The sequence below is a fragment of the Pan troglodytes genome, chromosome 1, assembly GCF_028858775.2.
Source record: "Pan troglodytes isolate AG18354 chromosome 1, NHGRI_mPanTro3-v2.0_pri, whole genome shotgun sequence".
In the NCBI taxonomy this organism is placed as follows: Eukaryota; Metazoa; Chordata; class Mammalia; order Primates; family Hominidae; genus Pan; species Pan troglodytes.
In genome coordinates, this window is record NC_072398.2 from 95842672 (window position 1) to 95866280 (window position 23609).

A 23609-nucleotide genomic window follows, 5' to 3' on the forward strand; every position below is an offset into this window, starting at 1 on the left:
TGGCTTCCTGCCTCAAGTGCCCAACACATCTCTCTGCTTTCCTGCTTCAGACCTTCCCCCAGCCCCTGACGACAAAAGGGAGTGAATGCCTTCCTGGGGGACAGGGCTTGGTGTGCAGCCTCCTCAACCCCAGCCCTTATGAGAGGCAGTTCTAAAGCGCATGTACACAGCTCCTGGGAAGGCCACAGGGTGGGGTGGAGTCACAGGTAGCCACTGTGAGCCAGCCCAATTTCACATACTTTGCTGGCTTTCTTCCTTCTGTCTCACTCTCCTCACCCTGGCTTCTGGGATCCTGTAAGAATTAAAGAGGAAAGAACCATGAAAGGTGGCTCGACAGTCGAGGACTGGTTTATTTTAGAAAAAACAAAACTGAGAGAGGCTTTTGGCCAAGTTAGGTCAGAGCCTACTCTCTTACAGACTAAGAGTTTTTAAGGTTTCAGGGTGGGAGAGTTTATCAGAGGCTTGGACTGCTTCTGTGTCTTTGTTGTGCTTATCTGGGAGGGAGAGTTGTGTGTCTGTTCCCATACATCTTTCTGCAGCTGCAGGCATATCCCCACCGCCCCCCAGTCTGCTTTTAGCTTCCTTATCTTAGTGCACCTGAAGGGAAAGGAATGTGCTTATTAAGGCCCACTGTTTTACTGGGGCCAATTGTACGAGGGTGAAGTTTGGCAGTTACTCAAGGGACTTTCCTCCCACCCCTCTCTGCGCCTGAGCTGTCTTATCTGTGTTTTACTGTCTGCTCTTTCTGGCTGCTTGTTTTTTAGAAGAGAAGTGATTTCCTTGAAATACATGAGGCTAGAAAGGGAGCTGGAATTTAAAGTGGTGGTGTTTGTCTGAGATGATGGTGCTCCTGCTCTGTTAGATCTCTTTGCAGATGAAGTGCCTGCATCCTCGTCCTTGTCTCAGGAGCTATTTCTTGGGAAGTCTATGTAGGACAGTTACGTGACAGGGATAAATCAAATGAACAGCTCTGCGTGGATCACACAGGCAGCACACACTTTGGAGGAGGTAGGAGAGCCCCGTTTAAGGAAGTGTGGAAGACAGAAGAGCCTTCCATTGTGTGGTCAGTTACCATGGAACCTCTAGGACCTCTTCTCCTGAGCTTGTAGAATGATTTATGGTAAAACTGCAGCCTCTGAAAAGGGAAGGGGGTAGGGAGTGTGAGAGTGGGTCCTTCTGAATTCTAAGGACTAGTATAAATGACTTGTTCTTTTCAATGTCTGGGAAGAGTTCGTGCAAATTCCTTTTAGTGAACATGGCTTCAGTCCTTCTCCATTTTGAGGCTGGGTAAGTGGTTTCACCTCTCAGGAATGTCCTACAGTGCCAGCCATGAAACCTGTATTATCTTGCTCCATAGCTTCCTGGTTGGGGATGATGGCAGGGTGTATGAAGGTGTTGGCTGGAATATCCAAGGAGTGCACACCCAAGGCTACAACAACATCTCCCTAGGCTTTGCCTTCTTCGGCACTAAGAAAGGTAACAGTTATCACAGCTGACCTTCTCCAAAGAGTTCTCTAATCCTTTGTCTCAGGGGCCACTTCATGGGAAGTAGCTATCTGCTACTCTGCTGTCTTCTTATCCTTCTCATACTTCTCTGAAGACCCACTCTCTCTTGGAATTTTCTTCTTCCTTGATTTCCAGGAAATGACTTTGTGAAGGGTCTCTTCCTACTGCCCTGGCTTCCTTCTCAACCCCTGTAAACAGGCTCCTCTTTCTCTAGCCATCTTTTATGTGGAGATGCTGACCAGTCGTCTCTCTGCAAGCTTATCTGGGCTTCAGCTCTCTCCTCTACGTCAATGACTAACACATCTTCCTCTTGAGCTCTGACCATTCTGTGGCTGTGGGCCATGCTTTCCAAGTTCCTGCCAGGCACCTCTTCCTTTCATCTCTTACTCCTAGATTTTCTATATATTTCTAAAAAAAAAAACACTCTGGGTCCCCTAATCTCTGACTCTCTTCTACTTCTTTCTGGACTGTTGCTCCAAGGCCCCTTGCCACATGCATCTTAACATATGTACTCCAGGACCATTCCTTTGAATTTGTGTACCCTTTCCCGTTAACAGAGATCTTACATACCTAGTTTCTCATTTTCCCCTTCCAGTACCTTTTGAGATAGTCCAGGTAGATTTCATGACCCCTGTTGTGCAGAGGTGCAGTCTGGGTTTCAGAGAGGTCGATGACCCCAAGTGACACAGCTAGAAGGAGAGGAATCAGAACATGGTCCATATCTTTTATCTCCAGCTCCTGGGTGGTTTCCCCAGCATTCCAGAGGACTCTGTGTTTATCTTGTTTTTGCTTTTGTTTTCATGACTACTCATTTCCATTTGTCGTTAGCTTGGGATATTGAGCACGTTACTTCTCAGAGCCTCAAGTTCCTCTTCACAAATAATGCAGTTAATAATAGCATCTCTCAGAGGTTTGTGCTGCGGATTAAATGAGTTATTGTAGGCAAAGAGCCTGACACATGCCTGGAGGGGCCCCTTCTGATGGGAAACCCTGGCCTGGCCTGGCGGGTGCTGCTGGGCTTGGTGCTGCTTCTGAGCTCTTTCATGGAGAGAGGAGGTGAAGTTTGGCAGGTATTTGGGATGAGAAAGGACTTCATTTTGAGCCACTGAGAGATCTTTCCAGGAAGATCCTTAATTCTCAGCCTCTCCAACTGGGGGCATAACCTGCTCCCTTTTCTTCCTCTCCATCAGCTGTGCAGGGGCTGGCAGAGCATCTTCTCCTTCCCCAAAAGATCCCCTGAAACTCAGGCTGGGTGGAGGTTTCCCACAGATTTCTCTCTTCTAGGCCACAGTCCCAGCCCTGCTGCCCTGTCGGCCATGGAAAACCTAATCACCTATGCTGTCCAGAAGGGCCACCTGTCATCCAGTTATGTTCAGCCACTTCTTGTGAAAGGCGAGAACTGCCTGGCCCCTCGGCAGAAGACAAGCCTGAAGAAAGGTAAGACCTTTCTTCAACCCTACTGGGCCTGCCACTGGGCTCACCCCAACTAACTCGCAAATACCATTGGGAGTGACCTTTTCAGTAGGGCCCATTAGATTCCTTCTGGAAGGCAACTGGCCACCCAACTCTCTGAACTCTTGGGGCTGGCAAATCTTGAGAGGAAACCTCCAGGCCACCTCTTTGTCCCCCAGATTCCTCATATGAAAGAGCCATAGCATTATCCCTGGTGTCATATATGCACAGTCCTTTCTTCCATCACTCAACAAGCAATTACTGAACACCTTCTAGACCCTGAAAATATACTCAGGAATGAAAAGCAAAAGTCCCTGGCCTCATGAAGTTTCAGTCTAGAGGGCAGAGAAAGACAATAAGCAAATAAATAAGTGACATATTGGGATGTTATATGGAGAAAAGTGCAAGGGAGGAAACAATGGAAAGGGACTGGACACATTTATACACATATTTATACACTCATATGTTTACACATGAACACACACAAACACACATTTCTGAATACAAAAACCAAAACAACACGAACAGACTGAAGTGCTGCAGAAAACTTAGACCACCACTTACACAGACTTTAAAGAAAGAGCTTAACATAATTCAGATAATAAAAGGTGGATACCATTTTGGGTTTAACAAGCAGCAACATCAAAAACAGTAAATTTAATAAGCACTTTCAGCCTTTTCTTGGGCTTAATCAAGATTGAAAGAAGATTCATCTCTATTATATTAAAGCCTTGAGTAAATTTGATCTCTGGTGCCATCTGTTAACATAAATGATCGCTTACATTGACAGAGAGTTTCATGGATTACAAATGACTCAAATACGTATTCTTGGAATAAAATGTCCATGTCCCACTGTGGGACACTGTCTGCTCTCAAGTCCCACTGTTGGGGGCAGGGTGGGAGACCCAGAGGGGTTTGGGAAGTTGAGGGTCCTAAGCATTATATCAGCCTACGGTGGAGAAGTGGCTGGCATAGATGGGGAAGATGAACCCTCTGTGGTTTCTCGTCCCACCTCAGCTTGCCCCAGCGTTGTCCCACGGTCTGTGTGGGGAGCCAGGGAGACCCACTGTCCCAGGATGACTCTCCCAGCGAAGTATGGCATCATTATCCACACTGCCGGGAGGACCTGCAACATTTCTGATGAGTGCCGCCTGCTGGTCCGGGACATCCAGTCTTTCTACATAGACAGGCTCAAGTCATGCGACATTGGGTATAAGTGAGTGGGTCTGGGTACCCTGGGCTTCTTTTCCCTTGGGGGCAGAAACTGAGCCTTTGAAAGGAAGGGGAAAGGGAACTAATATTTACTGGGTAGTCACCATAGGAGAGGCACTGTATGGATAACCAAATGAATTCATCACACGACCCTGCCTGGGTCTTTCTTAGGAGATAGCTAAGGGGGTAGTCATTTGCCCAAACATGTTCTCAAGACGTGTACCTACTAAAGGTAGTACACTGGCATGACGGATGCTAAAACTCTGCCAAAAAGTCACTGGAGGAAGCAGTACGCATGCAAGATTGTGACACCTGTAGAAAAGATAATCGAAAGTTTGTGCTTTGTTTGTGTAACCACCGCCTCCTACTCAGAGGCTGGGGCTCTGCTGCTCACTTTGGCCACAACCTGAAGTGGTTCCCCCTCATGGTAGACCCGTGCTGCTTCTCTGCTTCTAGAAACCACCAACTTCCTTGGGAAGGATATCCTTCCTGTCTGAAGGCGGGGGAGAGACCAAATACTATCTTTTGATTTCTCTAATGCTAAGGTCTGTGATTCTTTAATAAGGAAGACACCGACCTAAGTGGAAGAGTAAACATTTCTTTTTTTTTTCCCCATTAAGCATTATCTTAAAGGGTCTCAAAATTCTGTGACACATTTTTGATCAAGATGTTTCCATTAAAAAGTATTGATTTTAAAAACTGCTACACAAACACACAAAATGAATAGTCCACAAAACAAGTAGAAATTTCTTGAAGGATGCTTTCAGAGTTTGCAGATAAGACATCCGGCGTTAGACCCCATGTAACATCCCATCAGGAACAATCACACTAAATTTTAAATCTCAGAAAAAGCTACTGGTAGACCATTTGGCATATTCATGCACATTCATAGAAGGAACTCTTAACTCTAGGGCCATTTATGGCTCAGCGATGAATTTACCATTGCTTGGTACATGATTCTGGGCTGACTGTCTCTCCCCTCTCTGGCCCCTTGCTCTCTGTCCCCATTTTAGTAGCACCCTTTTCAAGATAGGAGAAAACCTTCCCTCCAACACCTATGACGTATCAGAACCTACCAAGTGCTTTGCTAGGTCCTGCCATACAGGATTACTTGCAGCGTTGCTGTCTTTAATAAGAGTGGATACCTGAAAATGGACTGTAAATTTGGAAAGCCTAAACTGGAAAGTGGTGGAGGCTGAGGGGAGGCCCTTTCCCTTTTTCCATTCAGGTCTCAGAGGGTAGTTGCCTGTCCCTTGACTTGGACCTTGTATTGTATCTTCTTCTATTATAGCATTATGACTGTGTCATTTTCTTTCATTGAGGTAGTCTGTAGTCAGGATGACACACTCCCTCCTTCATAGATTACAATTCACTGAACATGTAATTGAATGTGTACTCTGCGTGGCACAAGGCTACTCTGGGGATGCCATCGGATGTGCCTCACAGATATGGTTCTTGCCTACATGGAGCCAATGCTTTAGTGAGGAAGAAAAGTAATTCAAACAAATAAGTTCTAGTAGGGTAGGTTAAACATTATTATAGGGGACACATGGAGGGTAGACGGGAGGTTTAGGATGCCAGGAAAATAGGCGTGAAGGAAGCAATCCCTGTGGGAACATCAGATTAGCTGAGGCCTTACAGTTGAGTGGGAGGAGGAAGCAGGAAGAGTGATTCAGGAAGAGGGAAATGGCCTCTGTGGAAAGGACTGAATTCCAGCCTGAGAGAGGTGCTTGTGGGGAGCTGAGAGAAGTTCATTGGGATAAATATAGATGTCAAAGAGGAGTGTGGTAGAGCTGATGCTGGGGAGGCAGACACAGTCCATGTCAGAAGGATCTTGTAACTTAAGCTGGGGTGTGTGCACTCAGTGCTGAGGGACTGAAAACAGGGTTTTGACATAGTAAGATTTGTATTTTAGAAAGACCAGTCTGGCTACCCTTTAGGAATGGACTGGATAGGAAAGGGTGGAACTGGAGGCCGTGAGATCTGAGGACTGTGCAGCAATCCAGGCAGGACTGAGTGGTGACATCCCTGTGATGGTAGCAGAGGTTACAGAGAGAAGTGGAAGAATTTCAGAGGTCAGTGGAGGTTAATGGTTAATGACCAGGGTGCAGGGCAGATCAGGGAGTGTAGTTGGGAGACATCATTGACAAGCCTGGGTTAACGAGTGGATGAAGTGGGTGGGCTGATGCCTGTATTCCTGGCTGGGGCCAATGGGTGGGTGGGTGACCATGCCTTTCACCAAGATGGGGATCCCAGAAAGGGGAATAGGTGACGAAGAAGATGGGTCCAGTTGTGAACATGCGGACTTTCATGGATAGCAACTGAAGCCAAGGAAGTGGATGGGTTAGTCCTGTGTGGAGTATGGGGAGAAGAGAGCTGAGGATAGCATCCTGAGGAACCTCACATTTAAGGAAAGGGTGCAGGAAGATGAGGTGTGGAGGGAGAGCAGCTGGAGAAGAAAGCCAAGAGAGTGTGGTGTGATGGAAGCTAAGGGAAGAGAGTGTTTGGAGAAGTCAAGAGGTGTGGCAGAGTCAAATGTACAGAGAGATCAAGTCAGGAAAGATTGGGGAAGTTTACTTTGTATTTAATGGTAAGGAGATCCTGGGTCACCTTGGGGGAAACCGTTTTCTTGGTGAGAAGGAGAAAAGGCCTAGGGATTGAAAGCTGTCATTCTCTTTTATCTTCATTGACTGTGAGCTACCTGGGGGCCGCAGTGGTGTGCTGGAGCTGAATGGGCTTGTGCCAGCTCATGAGAGCTGATTGTTAGAGATTCTGGAATTTTGAGAGCTGGTTGTTAAATTGTTGGTCACCTGAAATCTGCTATAGTGAGAGGTTTACACCACAGAAAGCAGCATATGCTATAAATTGGGATTCCCTCTCCCTACCCTGCCTCCCTCATTCCCCCTGAGCTAGTTTACCAGCACTCCATTGGCAAGGACTCTGTCTTGTTTCTGTAACCCAGTGCTTAGAATCCAATAGATAATCAAAGTCTGAAGTAGTAAAGACATGAATAAATTAATACATGAAAGAGAGAAACAATTCCAGAATTTCATGCTGGTCTCCATCTCCCCTTGTGGTCCTCTAGCTTCCTGGTGGGCCAGGATGGCGCCATTTATGAAGGGGTGGGCTGGAATGTCCAAGGCTCCTCCACCCCTGGCTACGATGACATTGCCCTGGGCATTACCTTCATGGGCACCTTCACAGGTAAGTGGATGCTTTGGTCAGTAGGGTAATTGCATGGTATTTGAAAGAGAGCATCTGACATGGAAGACAAAGTCTCAGTCTCAAGCGTCATTTTAGTGCCTGCATATGCTTGATTGACCCAGCTTCCAATCCAACATTTGACTCAGCTGAGTGTGACCAGAGGTGACCCCCAGACATAATGCTCACCCTATATCTACCCTCCTTTACACCCAGCCAAATGTCTCTTTCTTCCAATATGTAAGGAACATGCAAAGTAAGGGGAAAAGATCTTTGTGCTTATTTTTAGCTCATCTTGGTCAGCAGATGCATCTTCTCTTGGTTACCATGACAACAATGTAGAGACACTTTGCCTTATATGCCAAAGCCACAGTGAGCCCCAGTCTTTGCACTGAGAGTGCACACTGAGAATTGTCATGGCTCAGAGCTCTATTTTACTTTTTTTTTCATTTTCATAGATTTAGGGGCTACAAATCTATTGTGTTACATGGATATATTACACAGTGGTGAAGTCTGGGCTTTCAGTGTACCCATCACCTGAGTAGTGTACATGGCACCCATTAAATAACGTCTTATCCCTAATCCTGCTCTCACCTTCCCACCTTTTGAAGTCTCTGATGTCTATTATTGTACTCTGTGTGCCAATATGTACCCATTGTTTAGCTTTCACTTATAAGTGAGAACATGTAGTTTTTCATTTTCTGTTTTTGAGTCATTTCACTTAGGAATATGGCCTCCATTTCCACTTATGTTGCTGTAAAAGACATGATTTCTTTTCTTTTCTTTCTTTGTTTTTTTTTTTTTTTTTTTTTTGAGATGGAGTCTCGCTCTGTCACCCAGGCTGGAACACAATGTGCAGTTTTGGCTTACTGAAACCTCCGCCTCCTGGGTTCAAGCGATTCTCTGGCCTCAACCTCCCGAGTAGCTAGGACTACAGGCATATGCCACCACACCTGGCTAATTTTTGCATTTTTAGTAGAGACAGGCTTTCATCATGTTGGCCAGACTTGTCTCGAACTCCTGACCTCATGATCCTCCCGTCTCGGCCTCCCAAAGTGAGCCACCATGCCACGATTTCATTTTTTAATGGCTGAATAGTATTCTATGGTGTACACACACACACACACACACACACAAACACACGCACCCTACCTTTTCTTTATTCAGTCATCCATTGATGGACATTAAAGTGATTCAACGCCTTTGCTATTATGAATAGTGTTGAGATAAACATATGAGTGCAAATGTCTTTTTGATATAATGATTTCTTTTTCTTTGGGGTGATACTATTTGGATTGCTGAATCAAATGGCTATTTTATTTTTAGCTCTTTGATAAATCTCCATAGAGGTTGTACTAATTTACATTCTCATCAATAGTGTGTAAGCATTCCCTTTTCTCTGCATCCTCAGCAACATCTGTTATTTTTTGACTTATTTATTTATTTATTTATTCATTTATTTATTTATTTAGACAGAGTCTTGCTCTGTCGCCAGGCTGGAGTGCAGTGGTGTGATCTCGGCTCACTGCAACCTCAGCCACCCGGGTTCAAGCAATTCTCCTGCCTCAGCCTCCCGAGTAGCTAGGACTACAGGTGCATGCCACCACACCCAGCTAATTTTTTAATTTTTAGTAGAGACAGGGTTTCACCATGTTGGCTAGGATGGTCTCGGTCTCTGTCAATCTGACTGGTGTAAGATGCTATCTCATTGTGATTTTAATTTGCATTTCTCTGATGATTAGTAATGTTGAGCATTTTTTCATGGTTTTTGGCTGCTAGCATGTCTTCTTTTGAAAAATGTCTGTCTACGTCCTTTGCTCACTTTTTAATGAGCTGACTTTTTTCCTTAAAAGTTGTTTGAGTTCCTTGTAGATTCCGGGTATTAGCTCTTTGTCAGATGCATAGTTTGCAAACATTTTCTCCATTCTGTAGGTTGTCTGCTTACTCTGTTGATTATTTCTTTTGCTGTGAAGAAATATTTTAGTTTAATTAAGTCCCATTTGTCTTTTTTTGTTTTTGTTGCATTTGCTTTTGAGGACTTAGTCATAAATGCTTTGCCTAGGCCCATTTCCAGAAGAGTTTTTTCCTGGGTTTTCTTCTAAGATTTTTATAGTTTGAGATCTTAAATTTAAGTCTTTAATCCATCTTGAGTTAATGTTTATATACAGTGGGTCTAGTTTCATTCTTCTGCATGTGACTATCCAACTTTCTCAGCACCATTTATTCAATAGGGTGTCCTTTCCCTGGTGTATGTTTTCGTCAACTTTGTCAAAGATCAGTTGTGTGTAGCTATGTGGCTTTACTTCTGGGTTCTCTATTGTGTTCCATTGATCTATGTATCTGTTTTTATACCAGTACCATGCTAATTTGGTTACTATAGTCTTGTAGTATAATTTGAAGTCAGGTAATATGATACCTCCAGCTTTATTCTTTTTACTTAGAATTGCTTTGGCTATTTGGGTTCTTTCTTAGTTCCATATGAATTATAGAATAGTTTTTTCAAATTCTGTGAAAAATGATGTTTGTAATTTGATAGGAACTGCGTTGAATCTGTAGATTGCTTTAGGCAGTATGGTCACTTTAATGACACTGATCCTTCAAATCCATGAGCATGGGATGTCTTCTCATTTGTTTGTGTCATCTACAATTTTTTTCATCAGTGTTTTGTAGTTCTTCTTGTAGAGATCTTTCACCTCCTTGGTGTATATATATATAAATATATATATATATATAAATATATATATATAAATATATATATATAAATATATATATGAATATATATGAATATATATATAAATATATATATGAATATATATATAAATATATATATAAATATATATATATTTATACACACACATACACATACTAGGAATACATATATATATCAGGAATACATATATATACACACTAGGAATACATATATATACATACAAACATATACACACCTATATATAACAGGTGTATTTATCTATCTATATCTATCTATATGTAGCTATTGTATATGGAATTGAGTTCTTGATTTGGTTCTTAGCCTGATTGTTATTGGTGTATAGAAATGCTACTGATTTTTGTACATTGATTTTGTATCTTGAAACTACTGAAATTATTTATTAAATATAGGAGTCTTTTGAAGGAGTCTTGAGGGTTTTGTAGGTATAAGATTATATCATCAGTGACCAGAGATGATTTGACTTCCTCTTTTCCAATTTGGGTGCCTTTTATTTCTCTCTCTTGCATGATTGTTTTCTTCAATACTGTGTTGAATAGGAGTGGTGAAAGTGGGCATCTTTGTCTTTTTCTAGTTCTTAGGGGGAATGTTTTCAACTTCTTACCATTCAGTATGATGTTGATTGTGATTTTGTCATATACGGATTTTTTATTCTGAGGTATGTTCTTTTGATGCCTAGTTTGTTGAGAGTTTTTATCATGAAGTAATGTTGGATTTAATTGAATGCTTTTTCTGCATCAAAACTATTATATAGTTTTTGTTTTAATTCTGCTTATGTGGTGAATCACATTTATTTATTTGCATATGTTGAACAATCTCTGCTTCCCAGGAATAAAGCCCACTTGATTGTGGGAATTAACTTTTTGATATGTTGTTGGATTTAGTTCGCTAGATTTTTGTTGTGAACTTTTGCATCGATATTAATCAGGGCTATTGGCCTGTAGTTTTGGTTGTTGTTGTGTCCTTACCTGGCGTTGGTATCAGAGTGGCTTTGTAGATGAGTTGGGGAGGAGTCCCTCCTCCTCAGTTTTTGGGAACAATTTTAGTAGGGTTGGTATTCTTCCTTTTACATCTGGTAGAATTCGGCTGTGAATCCATCTGGTCCTGGGCTTTTTGTTGTTGGGAGAATCTTTTTTTAATTACTGATTCTATTTAATTATTTGTTATTGGTCTATTCATGATTTCTATTTCTTCCTGGTTCAGTCTTGGGATGTTGTATGTTTCCAGGAATTTATCCATTTCCTCTAGGTTTTTTAGTTTATATGCATAGAGATGCTCATAGTAATCTCTGACAATCTTTTGTTATTTCTGTGGTATCAACTGTAATGCAACCTTTATTATTTCTGATTGTGGGTGTTCTAATATTATCTCTTTTTTTCTTGGTTAATCTAGCTAGTGGTCTGTGAGTTCTGTTCTGTTTATCTTTTCAAATAACCAACTTTTTGTTTCATTGATCCTTTCTATTTCTTTTTTTTTGGTCTCATATAGAGACCAAATGCTCAAAGAAGTTCTACAAAATACCATTTAGTTCTGCTGTGATCTTTATTATTTCTTCTGCTAGTTTTGGGTTTTTTTTGTTCTAGATTTTCTATTTTCTTGAGTTGTGACATTAGGTTGTTAATTTGAGACCTTTCTGTCTTTCTGATAGAGGCATTTGATGCTGTAACGTTCCATCTTATCACTGTTTTTTGTTGTATCCCAGAGGCTTTGGTATGTTGTGTCTCTATTTTCATTTATTTCAAAAAATCTTTAATTTTGGCCTTAATTTTATCATCGATCCAATGACCATTCAGGAGCAGGTTGTTTAATTTCCATGTATTTGTATAGTTTTGAGAGTTACTCTTGGTATTGATTTCTAGTTTTCTTCCACTGTGGTCCAACAAGATACTTGATATGATTTTATTTTTTAAAAAATTTATTGAGGCTTGCTTTGTGGCCTAGCATATGGTCTATTTTTGAGAATGTTCTGTGTGCAGAAGAGATGAATATATATTCTGCCATTGTTGACTAGAAAGTTCTGTAAATGTCTGCTAGGTCTATTTGATCTAGAGTCCAATTTAAGTCTAGACTTTCTTTGTTGATTTTCTGCCTTGATGATCTGTCTAGTGCTGTCAGTGGGGTGTTGAAGCTCTCCACTATTATTATATTGCCATTCGTCTCTTTTCTTAGGTCTAGCAGTATTTGTTTTATGAATGTGGGTGCTCTGGTAATGAGATCTTAAATTTCAGTTTTTAATCCATCTTGAATTAATGTTGCATTATATATATATGAGTTGGGTGCATATATATTTAGGATTGTTATAGCTTCTTATTGAATTTATCCTTTTATCATTACATAATGAACTTCCTTATCTTTTTTTTTAACTGTTTTGACTTAAAGTCTGTTTTACTTGATATAGTGTAGCAACTCCTCCTCCTTTTTGGTTTCCATTTACATGAAATATCTTTCTCTACCCTTGATTTTGAGTCTGTAAATTTATTTACCAGTTAGGGGGTTTCTTGTAAGCAGCATACAGTTGGATTTTGTGTTTTTATTCATTAGTCAGCCTATATTTTTTAAGTGAAGCCTTTAGTTCATTTTCGTTTTAGGTGAATATTGATATGTGAGGATTTATTCCTGTCATAATGTTAATGGTTACCCAGTTGCTTTGCAGTCTCGATTGAGTAATTGCTTTATAAGTCCTGTGAGTTTTGTACTTTCATATGTTTTTATGATAGTGTGTATTGCCCTTTAGTTTCCATGTGTAGAACTTCTTTGAGCATTTCTTATAGGACCAGCCTAGTGGTGACAAATTCCCTTAGCATTTGCTCCTTTAGGAAACACTTTATTTCTCCATACAAATATGGAATGCTTCACGAATTTGCATGTCATCCTACTTCAGGGGCCACACTAATCTTCTCTGTATCATTCCAATTTTAATGTATGTCCTACCAAAGCGAGAACAACTCAAAGTTCTTAATCAGTTTGTTTAGACTCAAGGGCCTTTCACCGAACCTCTGAAAAGATGAGGTCATGTCACTGGGGCTGATTCAGTGACATGGCCCATACTAAAATGGGCATTGGGTCAGGGGATGGGGTGAACCAGGACTGTGACTTGATACTGGGCTGAGCATTGAGCTAGACATGAAAGGGTACAGGCAGTACATTGTGATTAAATCAAGTTTCTCAACCTCAGTACAATTGATATTTTGGCTCAGATAATTCATTGTTGTCAGAGGCTGTCCCGTCCTAGGATGTTTAGCAGTATCCTTGGCTTCTACCGACTAGTATTCTCCTGCATCCCAGTTTTCACAACCAAAAATATCTCATGACACTGCCAAATGTCCTTTGGGGGGCTAAATTGCACCCTTATAAAGAACTACCAGGCTAAACTTTTGCAGTGGATAAAAGCTTTGTATATCCCCAGAAGAATTTATTATCCCAGGCTTGGCTCTTTTGATTCAGGAAAACTTTGGCACTAAGAAATCTGAAGTCTTGACCTTGTTTTTTTTGCCTGTCTCTAGGGAGGCTGCCAACAGTGGAATCTATTAGCTTGGTGATGAGGGTGGGTTCTGGGGATATGTTCTATTTTGCAGGGTGCCCTGTAATCCTGTGGACAATGGGCTGCTGTGTTTTGCAGGTATACCACCCAATGCTGCAGCACTAGAGGCAGCCCAAGACCTGATCCAGTGTGCCATGGTCAAGGGGTATCTGACTCCCAACTACCTGCTGGTGGGCCACAGTGATGTGGCCCAAACCTTGTCTCCTGGGCAGGCTTTGTACAACATCATCAGCACTTGGCCTAATTTCAAACACTGAGAGAAGCCCCAGGTCCTTCTGAGACTGCTTTCCCTCCCCTGTCAGGTCTCTCCTGTCCTAACCATCCAGCTTGGCTCAACACCTTTTGCCCTCCACCCCTGCCACACAGTCCTGTGCCCCCTTTTTCAGGTTGGGATGATCATGCCCTCTCCTGCCAACATCCTCCAAGGGCCTCCAAACCTCATAGCTGGACATTCACAGCCCTCTGAGTCTGAGTCCAGATTTCTTCTCTCCTTACCTTCCTCTCCCTTGGAAACCCAACTCCTCAGCCAGGTGAGACAACGGGCTGGTTCTTGTTTCATTTCTCTCTCTCTCTCCATTCCCCTCTGCCTGGTGAGCCTTCCCCTGGTGTCTGCCTGGCAGCCCCCACCTCCCCCCTATCACCCCTCACCCATAACTCAGGTCAACGTGACCACCCTTCCTTGCTTACACATAAACTTGTATATATTTGGATGTAGCCCTTATTTAATGGCTGTCATTATTTATAGATATGTCTATCCTTGCTACTTGGTTGTGAGTTTCTCCAGGGGAGGAACTGTGTTTTATTCATCTCTATGTCCTCTGTTTCTCAGCAGTGTCTGAAATTTAATGGGTTCTACTGATGTTTATTAGAGAAATGGATGAATAAATGAATGAAGAGATCCAAATTCATGTTCACCTTGCCAATTCACTACACCATCCCCTATTTGGAGAAGAACTTTCTGGACAGTGCCCGCATACCACCAGCATTTTCTGTGTTTCTGTTCCCTCTCAGTCCAAGAGCCATAAGATCTCTATGGTACCAGCATCTGTGTAAGAGGAAGCAAAGAGAAGCAACAGGGTGTCTGGTGGACATGAGAACCTAAAATAACCAAGATATTTTTACCCCAAATTTTTGACAGCTTAGCATCTAAAATCAAGAGGCCTTTTTGCACACTCCAATGGTGTGTAAACACAAAGGATTCTGTAGTAAGATCTGCAGGAACTGGAACGGTTTGGGTCCTATGCCTCTCAAAACTAGCCAGCTAAAATTCCCTTCTAGAACAAAGGCCCACAGGGGAGAACTGCTGGAAACAGAATCTAATTCAGTCCAGGCCTAAGAGATTAAAAAAAGAAAAAACAAAAAAGAAGCTCACATGAAAGTGTGGAAAGGCAGTGGAGCAAGAAGCTCTCTGAATATAAGCCATCATAATGTTGAACATTTACTTGAAAAAAATAATAGAAGGTGTCCCAGAGTGATTGAATTAAAAAAGCTTTTCAAAACCATACATCTTTAAAGTTGAGGAAAGCTAATATATAAAATAAACAACAGAAAATAATTGAGGTTCAAACCCACATAAAGTCATTTCAAGATAAAAATAGAATCAGGAGCAGAATAAAGAAAATAAAAGCATTACATAAAGACATGCTTATGGGTGAAAACTATAAACTACAATTTCAAACTGAGCTAAAATAATTAGGAAAATAATACAAGATATGAAAGAACAATTAATGGAAAGTACAAAAACTCAGAAATAAGGTAATGGGGCTCAGAAGAGAATAAGAAATAAAGGAAATATCAATTTCAGAAATAACCAGTAAAAAAAAATGTTAAAAGTGGATATACATAATGGATAATGCCTTTAAAGAAAAATAAGATAAAACGAAGGAAAATTCTAAAATAAAAAATAAACTAAAAAGTAACATTAAAATAATTAGAGAGAAAGTGATAAATATAAAAGATAGGCAAAGAAGATACAAGATACAAGTATACATGTAACTGGAGTCCCTAAAGAAGAAAACTGAAGTAAAGGAACAGAACAAATATTCAAAATGACTATGCTAGAAACACCTCCTGAAATAAAAAAAATTTGAAATTTTGTTTTTAAAGGGCACACTTCATACCAGAAAAGATGCACTCAAAATGATGAATGCAAACATACGGTCTATTTGAACTAATGGATTTTTAAGAACTCATTCTCTTTAGTGGAAAATATCCTTTGGGCATTCAGGAAAAAACAAAAAAACAAATTACTAATAAGAGAGAAAAATATCATCAGACTTATTGACAACAACATTTTGGGCTAGGAGAAAATATAATAACACATTTTAAAAATAAGAAAAAATGTGATCCAAGGATTATGTTCAATCAAATTGACTTTTATGTACAAGGGTCACAGATAAACTCTCATGAACATGGAAGAACTCTGTGAATACTATTCCCATGAGACTCTTTGTAAGAATCTACAGGAGAATGTCTTTAAAAATGACCAAAATAACTTTAGAGACACTGGCATTATGACTGATGGTAAGCATTTGATATATATTTACTTGTAGAATTAAGACCAAATGAAAGTTATTAGAAAAATAGTATTGTATGTAATGGTTATGAACTCTGACAATGTAGTATAAGGTAGAACTGTAAAAAAGTGGGGAGAGAATAAGGAGAGCATCTGCAAGTTAGTTTTTAAAATCATTTTAGTCATCATATTATAGTTCTAATATTAATATTGTTATTAGAAGAAAGTTTAGTATGAGATGTTGAATCAAACAAATGAGTAATTATGTGATATTCTAGTTCCATCATCCCCAGTGTTTTTGAAAGTAGGATTCTCAGTGTGGGAAAAGGAGATACAGATTAACACAGCAGAGGTTAAGTGATACACTGTGTCCCTGGATGTGAATTAAAAAAACAATAGGGTGAACTCATTTATGAACATATGAGGTGTTTCACCTTAAATAATTTTACCTTTGCTCACTGAAAGGGCCCAGAAACCCGATCAATATGGTAGCAATAAGTATCTGTAGTACCCAAGTTGTGATCTTAAAATACCATTTCCCAGTAAAAGAAATCAACAGTTCTTAGAGAAATGGCTGATTTCAGGTCTGGGATGGGAAACATATAAGTTAAAACATTTTATCAGATAAGGTAGCAATGAAGCTATTAAATATTTCTCATATTGGGTCAAAAGGACTTGGGAAATTTCTACTGTCTAATGGGAAAATTCCAATGTCTAATGGCTAATGACAATATGAGCATAAATAGCAACAACAACTGCAATGGGTCTGAGCTTGTTAAGTTTAAATCAACACATTCATAATAATACTAAAAAAAACCCCGAATTGTCACTGCTAGGACATCCACTGAATCTACTTTTTTACTTTAAAACTTGTAAAAAAAGGGAAAGAGAAATGTACCTATTCTTCCTTTCCTATACACAGAATACAATTGAATAACCAAATAGTAGAGAACTTCTCCTAATAGATGTACTCTAATAAATACATGAAAAAGTAATGGTAGAAATGGAATATCATCACCTTGCAAGCCCTAATAAAAAATCTAGGCATTAATGACTGTTAACGTCACACACACAGCTCCCAACTGATGAAAGGTCTGTGGACTGTTTACCTACTCAAGCTTCCGCAATGGTGGACGCCCCTCCCCCAGCCTCGCTGCTGCCTTGCAGTTCGATCTCAGACTGTGCTAGCAGTGAGCGAGGCTCTATGGGAGTGGGACCCTCTGAACCAGGTGCGGGATATAATCTCCTGGTGTGCCATTTGCTAAGACCATTGGAAAAGCACAGTATTAGGGTGGGAGTGTCCCGATTTTCCAGGTATCCTCTGTCATGGCTTCCCTTGGCTACAAAAGAGAATTCCGTGACCCCTTGTGCTTCCCAGGTGAGGCGATGCCCTGCCCTGCTTTGGCTCACACTCCGTGGGCTGCACCCACTGTCTGACAAGCCCCAGTGAGATGAACCCAGTACCTCAGTTGGAAATGCAGAAATCACCTGTCTTCTGCATCACTCACACCGGGAGCTGTAAACTGGAGCTGTTCCTATTCGGCCATCTTGGAACCCGTCCTGATGTCTAAAATTAATCTTAAAAAAGATTAATTGGTAAAATTCTAACGAGTCTAACTGAGAAAGAGGGGGTGGAGGAGAAACATATATAACTAATGTCAGAAATTAAGCAAGGAACATTACTGAAGATCATTGAAGACATAGTAAGAAGATAGTATGAAAAGCAGTATTCAATACATTTGCAAACTGACATTAAATAGAAAAATTCCTAACAAGGTGCACATCACCAAATGTGACACAAGAAGAAACAGAAAACCTAACTTGTCCTAAACGTTAAAGAAATGGCATCTGTAATTAATACCTTCTTATAATAACAAAACAACACAAAACAACAATTAAAAAAGTTAGTCTGAGGTATCTTCACTAATGAATTCTACAAGAGAAGAAGTTAGAAATAACTTCCATTTTAAACAACCTTTTTATAGTAGGAAAAGAGGAACACTCTCCAACTTGTTGTATGAGGCAGCATAATAAAAATACCCCCTTATGGAATATTTTAAATTTATACAAACCTATAGAGACTAATATATTTAACTCATACGTACCCAAAATCTAGCTTAAATGATTAATTCATGGCTAATTACATTTAAACCATACTCCCCACACATTTCCGCAAAAGAAATTCATATGTATCATACAATGTCACCTATAAACATTTCATTATATGTTGCTGAAATAAAATGACAGTAAGAAATAGTCAATATCATTATCATGCCTAAAAGAATCAACAATCAATAATAATTTCTCAATATCATAAAATGCTGAGTTTGTGCACGAATTTGTCTTGCTTTTTTCCTGTTTGTTAGAATTGGCATCCAAATAAGGTCCATACATTGTGGTTTTTTAATTTTATTTTTTATTTTTTATTTTTTTTTGAGACAGAATCTCACTCTGTCACCCAGGCTGGAGTGCAGTGGTGTGGTCTTGGCTCACTGCAACCTCTGCCTCCAGGGCTCAAGCGATTCTAAGGCCTCAGCCTCCTGAATGGCTGGGATTACAGGTGCCTGCCACCACTCCTGGCTAATTTTTGTGTTTTTAGTAGAGACAGGGTTTCACCATTTTGGTCAGGCTGGTCTTGAACTCCTGGCCTCAAGTGATCCACCCACTCCGGACTCCCAAAGTGCTGGGATTACAGATGTGAGCCAGCGCACCCAGCCCATACATTGTGTTTGATATGTCTTTTATAATTCCTCTAACCTGTAGGCTCCTAGCATCTCTTTTTTTCCTTGCTATTTATTTATTGAAGAAACTAGTTTGGTTTGCTACAGTTTTCCACAGCATAGATTTTGCAATTTTGTAACCATGGTACATTTTAACACATCTCTCTGCTCTGAAATTTCCTGTAAGTTGGTAGATCTAGAGGTTTTTGGTTCAATTTTTTTGAGGGCAAGAATACTTAATGATGGGGTTAGATTCTTCCATCAGAAGTCACATAATGCCTGATGGCCTATTTAGCTCTTCTTTTTGATGTTAGCAGCCACTGATAATTATGTTCAGAAATTTATTAGGGATGATAAAATGCTGATATTATAATTCAATAATTCCAGCTTCATTTATTAGCTGGAATACTTTTATAAAGGGAAACTTCCATTTACCAACCATTTGAATACCATGAGATAGAGTTTATACAGAAAAAATAAAAAACAATATGTACACACACACACACACACACACACACACACACACACCTCAAACAAAAGCTTGATTCTTTAAAATAATATATTGGTTCCCCAGTGTAGCACTGGCCACAATAATGTTGCCTCACAAATCACCTCAAAACTTAGCAGAATACAACAATAAGCATTTATTCTCACACTGAGAAACAAGTGTGAATGAGCTGATTTAGAGTTGACTGACAGGCTTTGCTTCAAGCTGTGGCTCTGTCTGGGTTTGGCTTCTTGCTCCAGACTAGACACAGAACAGCCCCATGCATATTTATTCTGGGGCCCAAATGCATATGTAAATTTCAAGCTTTTGCACCTCACTTCCATGATCTACTTATCGGCCAAAGTAAATCACATGGCCAGATCAATACTACTAAGACAGAAAAGTACCCTTTTCTTCTTCTTTTTTTTTTTTTTTAAGACAAAGTCTCACTCTGTTGCCCAGGGTGGAGTGCAGTGGTGCGATCTCGGCTCACTGCAACCTCCTCCTCCCAGGTTCAAGTGATTCTCCTGCCTCAGCTTCCTGAGTAGCTGGGACTACTGGTGTGTGCCACCACGTCCAGCTAATTTTTGTATTTTTAGTAGAGACAGGGTTTCACCATGTTGGCTGGGCTGACACTTTGTTACTAGTAGGAGGAGAGGGGAGAGAATATTTGTGGAATTGCCTATACAACAAATGCTGCTAGAATAATTGGATTTTCCTATAGAAAAAATAAAACCTATCCTTCACACGATGCACAAATATCAATTCCAGGTGAATTGTAGATTTGCATACAATGGGCTAAACATAAGCGATGTAGAAGATAATATATCCATCTTCATTTTTTATGGTGTAGGAAAAGACTTCTTAAAAATGACGGAAAAAACGTTAACCCTAAAAGAAAAGATTATAAGTTGGATTATGTTAAAATTAATAACTACTGTTCATCAAATGACACTATTAAGAAAGTGCACAGGTAAGCCGCCAAGTTAGAGAAAGCATCCGCAAAGCACAGATGACAAAAAGATAATATACAGAATATTTTAAAGATCTGGAATTTATAAAGAGGTGAGATTCATAGAAGTAAGTCTAACAAATTTGATTGGTTAAAAATGGCATTTACGTGAAATTTTAATATATATTTCTCTTATAAGTGACCTTGAGTATCTTTTCATGTGTGTAAGGGAGATTTGTATCTCTCTTTCCATCCGTTCTTCTTGTCCTTTGCCCATTTTTCTATTTGATTGTTGGTCTTCTGCTTCTAAGTGCTTTCATGCAAAAACATATACATTAGAGAAATTAGCTTTTTTTGTGAAACTAATTGCAAATATTTTTCCCAGGCTTGTTATCTGCTTTTTGCTTTTGCTTATGATACATTTTTAATTTTTGGAGTATGCAAGAGTTTTTTACTTTAAGTAGCCAATTTATCATCTTTGATGATTTCTGAGTCATATTTAGAAAGGCCTACCACTCCCATGTTATAATAAAATTAATTCATGTTTTCTCAAGTAATTCAATGTTTTAATTTTTGTATGTATTTTTTGATTCATTTAGAGTTTATTTTTGTGTTGTGTATGGTATGGATAAAAAATTTATTTCTTTCCATATGACTATCTACTTGTTTCAATAATATTTATTAAAAATGCCCATTCACTTGTTGGATCTACTTTTGTGTCCTTCAGACTTGTTTTAGCCCTAGTTCTACAGTTAAACATATTCGATGCTCACCACAAGTTTTTAGTTTTTTTGGCTGAAATTTCTCCAATAACTTGTTGACTGGATAAAGATTATTCTCTAGTAAAGTACTTAATAAAGAGCTTGCCTTAGTCCATTTTGTGCTGCTATAACAGTATACCTGACATTGGGTAATTTATAATAAACAGGAATTTATGGGCTTACCATTCTGGAGGCTGGCAAGTCTGAGACTACGGCACAAGCACCTGGTGAAGGCCTTTCTGTTACATCCTCACATAGTGGAAGGCAGATAGGCATGAGCTCTCATGACTTAAACACCCCCCATTAGGCCCTACCTTTCAGAATTATCACATTGGGAATTACATTTCCAACACATAGATTCTGGGGAACACATTCAAACCATAGCAGGGCTCATGGAGCAAAAAGATTTACCTAGTTACTACATATTCAAAACAGTTTTTATCTGTAGCCTTTATACTTTGAAGGACAGATTGGCTGGACATAAAATCCTTGGCTCAAGCTATCTTTTCTTTGATGAGTCTCTTGTAGGTTCTTCTTCACAATCTGCGTGTGAATGTTGTTGTTGAGAAGCCTGATGGCAATCTAATTTTTTCTCTTATAAATGGCTTGGTCTCTTCACATGACTGACTAAAAAGTTTATTTCTTCATATTATAAGTACCATAACATGGTTTAGCAATTACTATTGCAAGTTAATTCTCACAGGTAAAAGTGTGGCCTTTCAATATGTAGAGTTGTATCTTTGATTTCAAAACATTTTTTCTTGAATTATTGTTTAAGGTATTTACTCTTTTACACTGGTTTTCTTCTTTTGGTACATGAATTATATGTATGTTGGATCTCCTTTGCCTGTCTTCTACATTGATCACTTTTGCTTTCATTCTTTTTTCCTCCAATTTTTGTATTGTGGTGAAATACACATACAGTTTACCATCATAAGTATTACGTGTACAGTTCTGAGATAATAAGTGCATCATATTGTGTACAACCTCTCTCTAATTCTTTTTTATCTCTGTCTTTTAAAAAAATTTTAGTTTCTTTGGACTTTTAAATTTCTTTTCTCTAGACACCTGACATGTGTTTTCTGGGGCACATGCTCCCCTTTGTACTCCTTGTGTTTTAGTCTTAATTCCTGAGATGATTATGTCACTTCTCTTTCACATCCTCCTATTGCCTAAATTCTTCTTTGAGGCCTTTTACTTCTGTTTTGTGAATTTTTTTATAGGTAGACAATTAGGAAAATTATGTTGAAATATGTTTTCCCTCTGCCTATTGGAACCTTTTTTAATGATGAGTTTTTTGTTAATAAAATATGATCTTATGCCATATGTTTAAATGGAGGCTTTGTTTGGATGTGACAGTTTGCCTTTTTATTATTCGTATTTGAATGAGTTGGTTTTTTCTGCTCCGGTTGCTACAGGAGTATCTTGTGACAGTTGTGTTTGGAGGTGGGAGAAAATTAATATAGCTTCTCCTGTTTCTCAGCTCATTGGCTCCTCCATCTGTTGCACTCAATTGGTAGTTTATTGGATATATTGTGATACTACATTTGTTCTCCTTGCACTCCCAGTCATTTCTGTTGATCTCCACCAGTTCTCATGCAATACCCTTTTCATTCTTAAAACTGTCCAGAGCAGTGCCCCTCTAGGTGGTCCCTCACATTCTGGTGATGAATATCTGCTGTGGATTCCAGATTATAATGGTCTCTTTTTCCATCTCCACGTTTCCTCATAGCACTCACCATTCCACTACCTCACCATTCATTGTTATGGCTTCTAGTATTAGTTTCCTGACTTGCTCTCTCCCCTCTCCACACTTACTTTCATATACCAAAAAGTTTGTGGCCATTTTTGTCTTCTTAAATTATATATATTTACAGCATACTACATGATGTTTTGGTACATGTATACATTGTGAAATGGTTAAATCAAGCTAATTAACATATCTATCACCATGCATACTTGTTTTTTTTTTGTGGTGAGAAGATTTAAGATCTACTCTTAGCAATTTTCAAGTATACAATATATTAGTATTAACTATGATGACCTTGCGGTACTACGGATCTCCCAAACATATTCATCCTTTGTAACTAAAATTGGATTTTTTTAATCTGCTAATTTTGCTAAAGGTGTAGGATTTTAACATATTAATTCTTCTTGTGTCTTTGTATGGTTATGAGAAAGATACATCAAAGATTCCATTCTTAGCTGTTGACATGCTCTTATATGGCCAGGAGGCTACCTGATTATCTTAGATACTGTATTTGTTTTCTATTGCTGCATAACAAATGGCCACAAACTTAGCAGCTTAAAACAACAACATTTATTATTTCATAGTTTCCATGGGTCAGAAATCTGGGCACAACTTATGTAGGTCCTCTGCTAAAGTCCTTACAGGGCTAAGTTAAGGTCTGAAGGGCTGCATTCTCATCTGGAGGCTTGACTGAGGAAAAATCTGCTCCCAACCTCATTCAGTTTGTTGGCATCATTCATTTCCTTATGGCTGTGTGACTGAGGCCCCTGTTTTCTTGTTAGAT

At 39.5% G+C, this 23609-nt stretch overlaps 1 protein-coding gene and 1 non-coding gene across 3 annotated transcripts in view; one reads left to right on the top strand and one right to left on the bottom strand.

Moving 5' to 3' along the window:
* Nucleotides 1-202: 202 nt before the first annotated feature.
* Nucleotides 203-23609, top strand: part of PGLYRP3 (peptidoglycan recognition protein 3) — a 47395-nt gene continuing 23988 nt past the window's right edge. Inside the window, exons 1-5 of one of the 2 annotated variants that reach the window (XM_063813522.1) lie at nt 203-1008; nt 1358-1476; nt 2791-2943; nt 3976-4174; nt 7256-7374. In XM_063813522.1, coding sequence (XP_063669592.1) covers nt 2823-2943; nt 3976-4174; nt 7256-7374 — 439 coding nt within the window. In that variant the 5' untranslated portion in view covers nt 203-1008; nt 1358-1476; nt 2791-2822. Of the gene's footprint in view, nt 1009-1099; nt 1477-2790; nt 2944-3975; nt 4175-7255; nt 7375-23609 lie in introns of those variants that run through there. The other variant, XM_016951084.4, reaches the window with a different exon arrangement.
* On the bottom strand, nt 12936-13042 carry LOC112206983 (U6 spliceosomal RNA). The gene has a single exon (XR_002941460.1). It is a non-coding gene; the product is annotated as a U6 spliceosomal RNA (small nuclear RNA).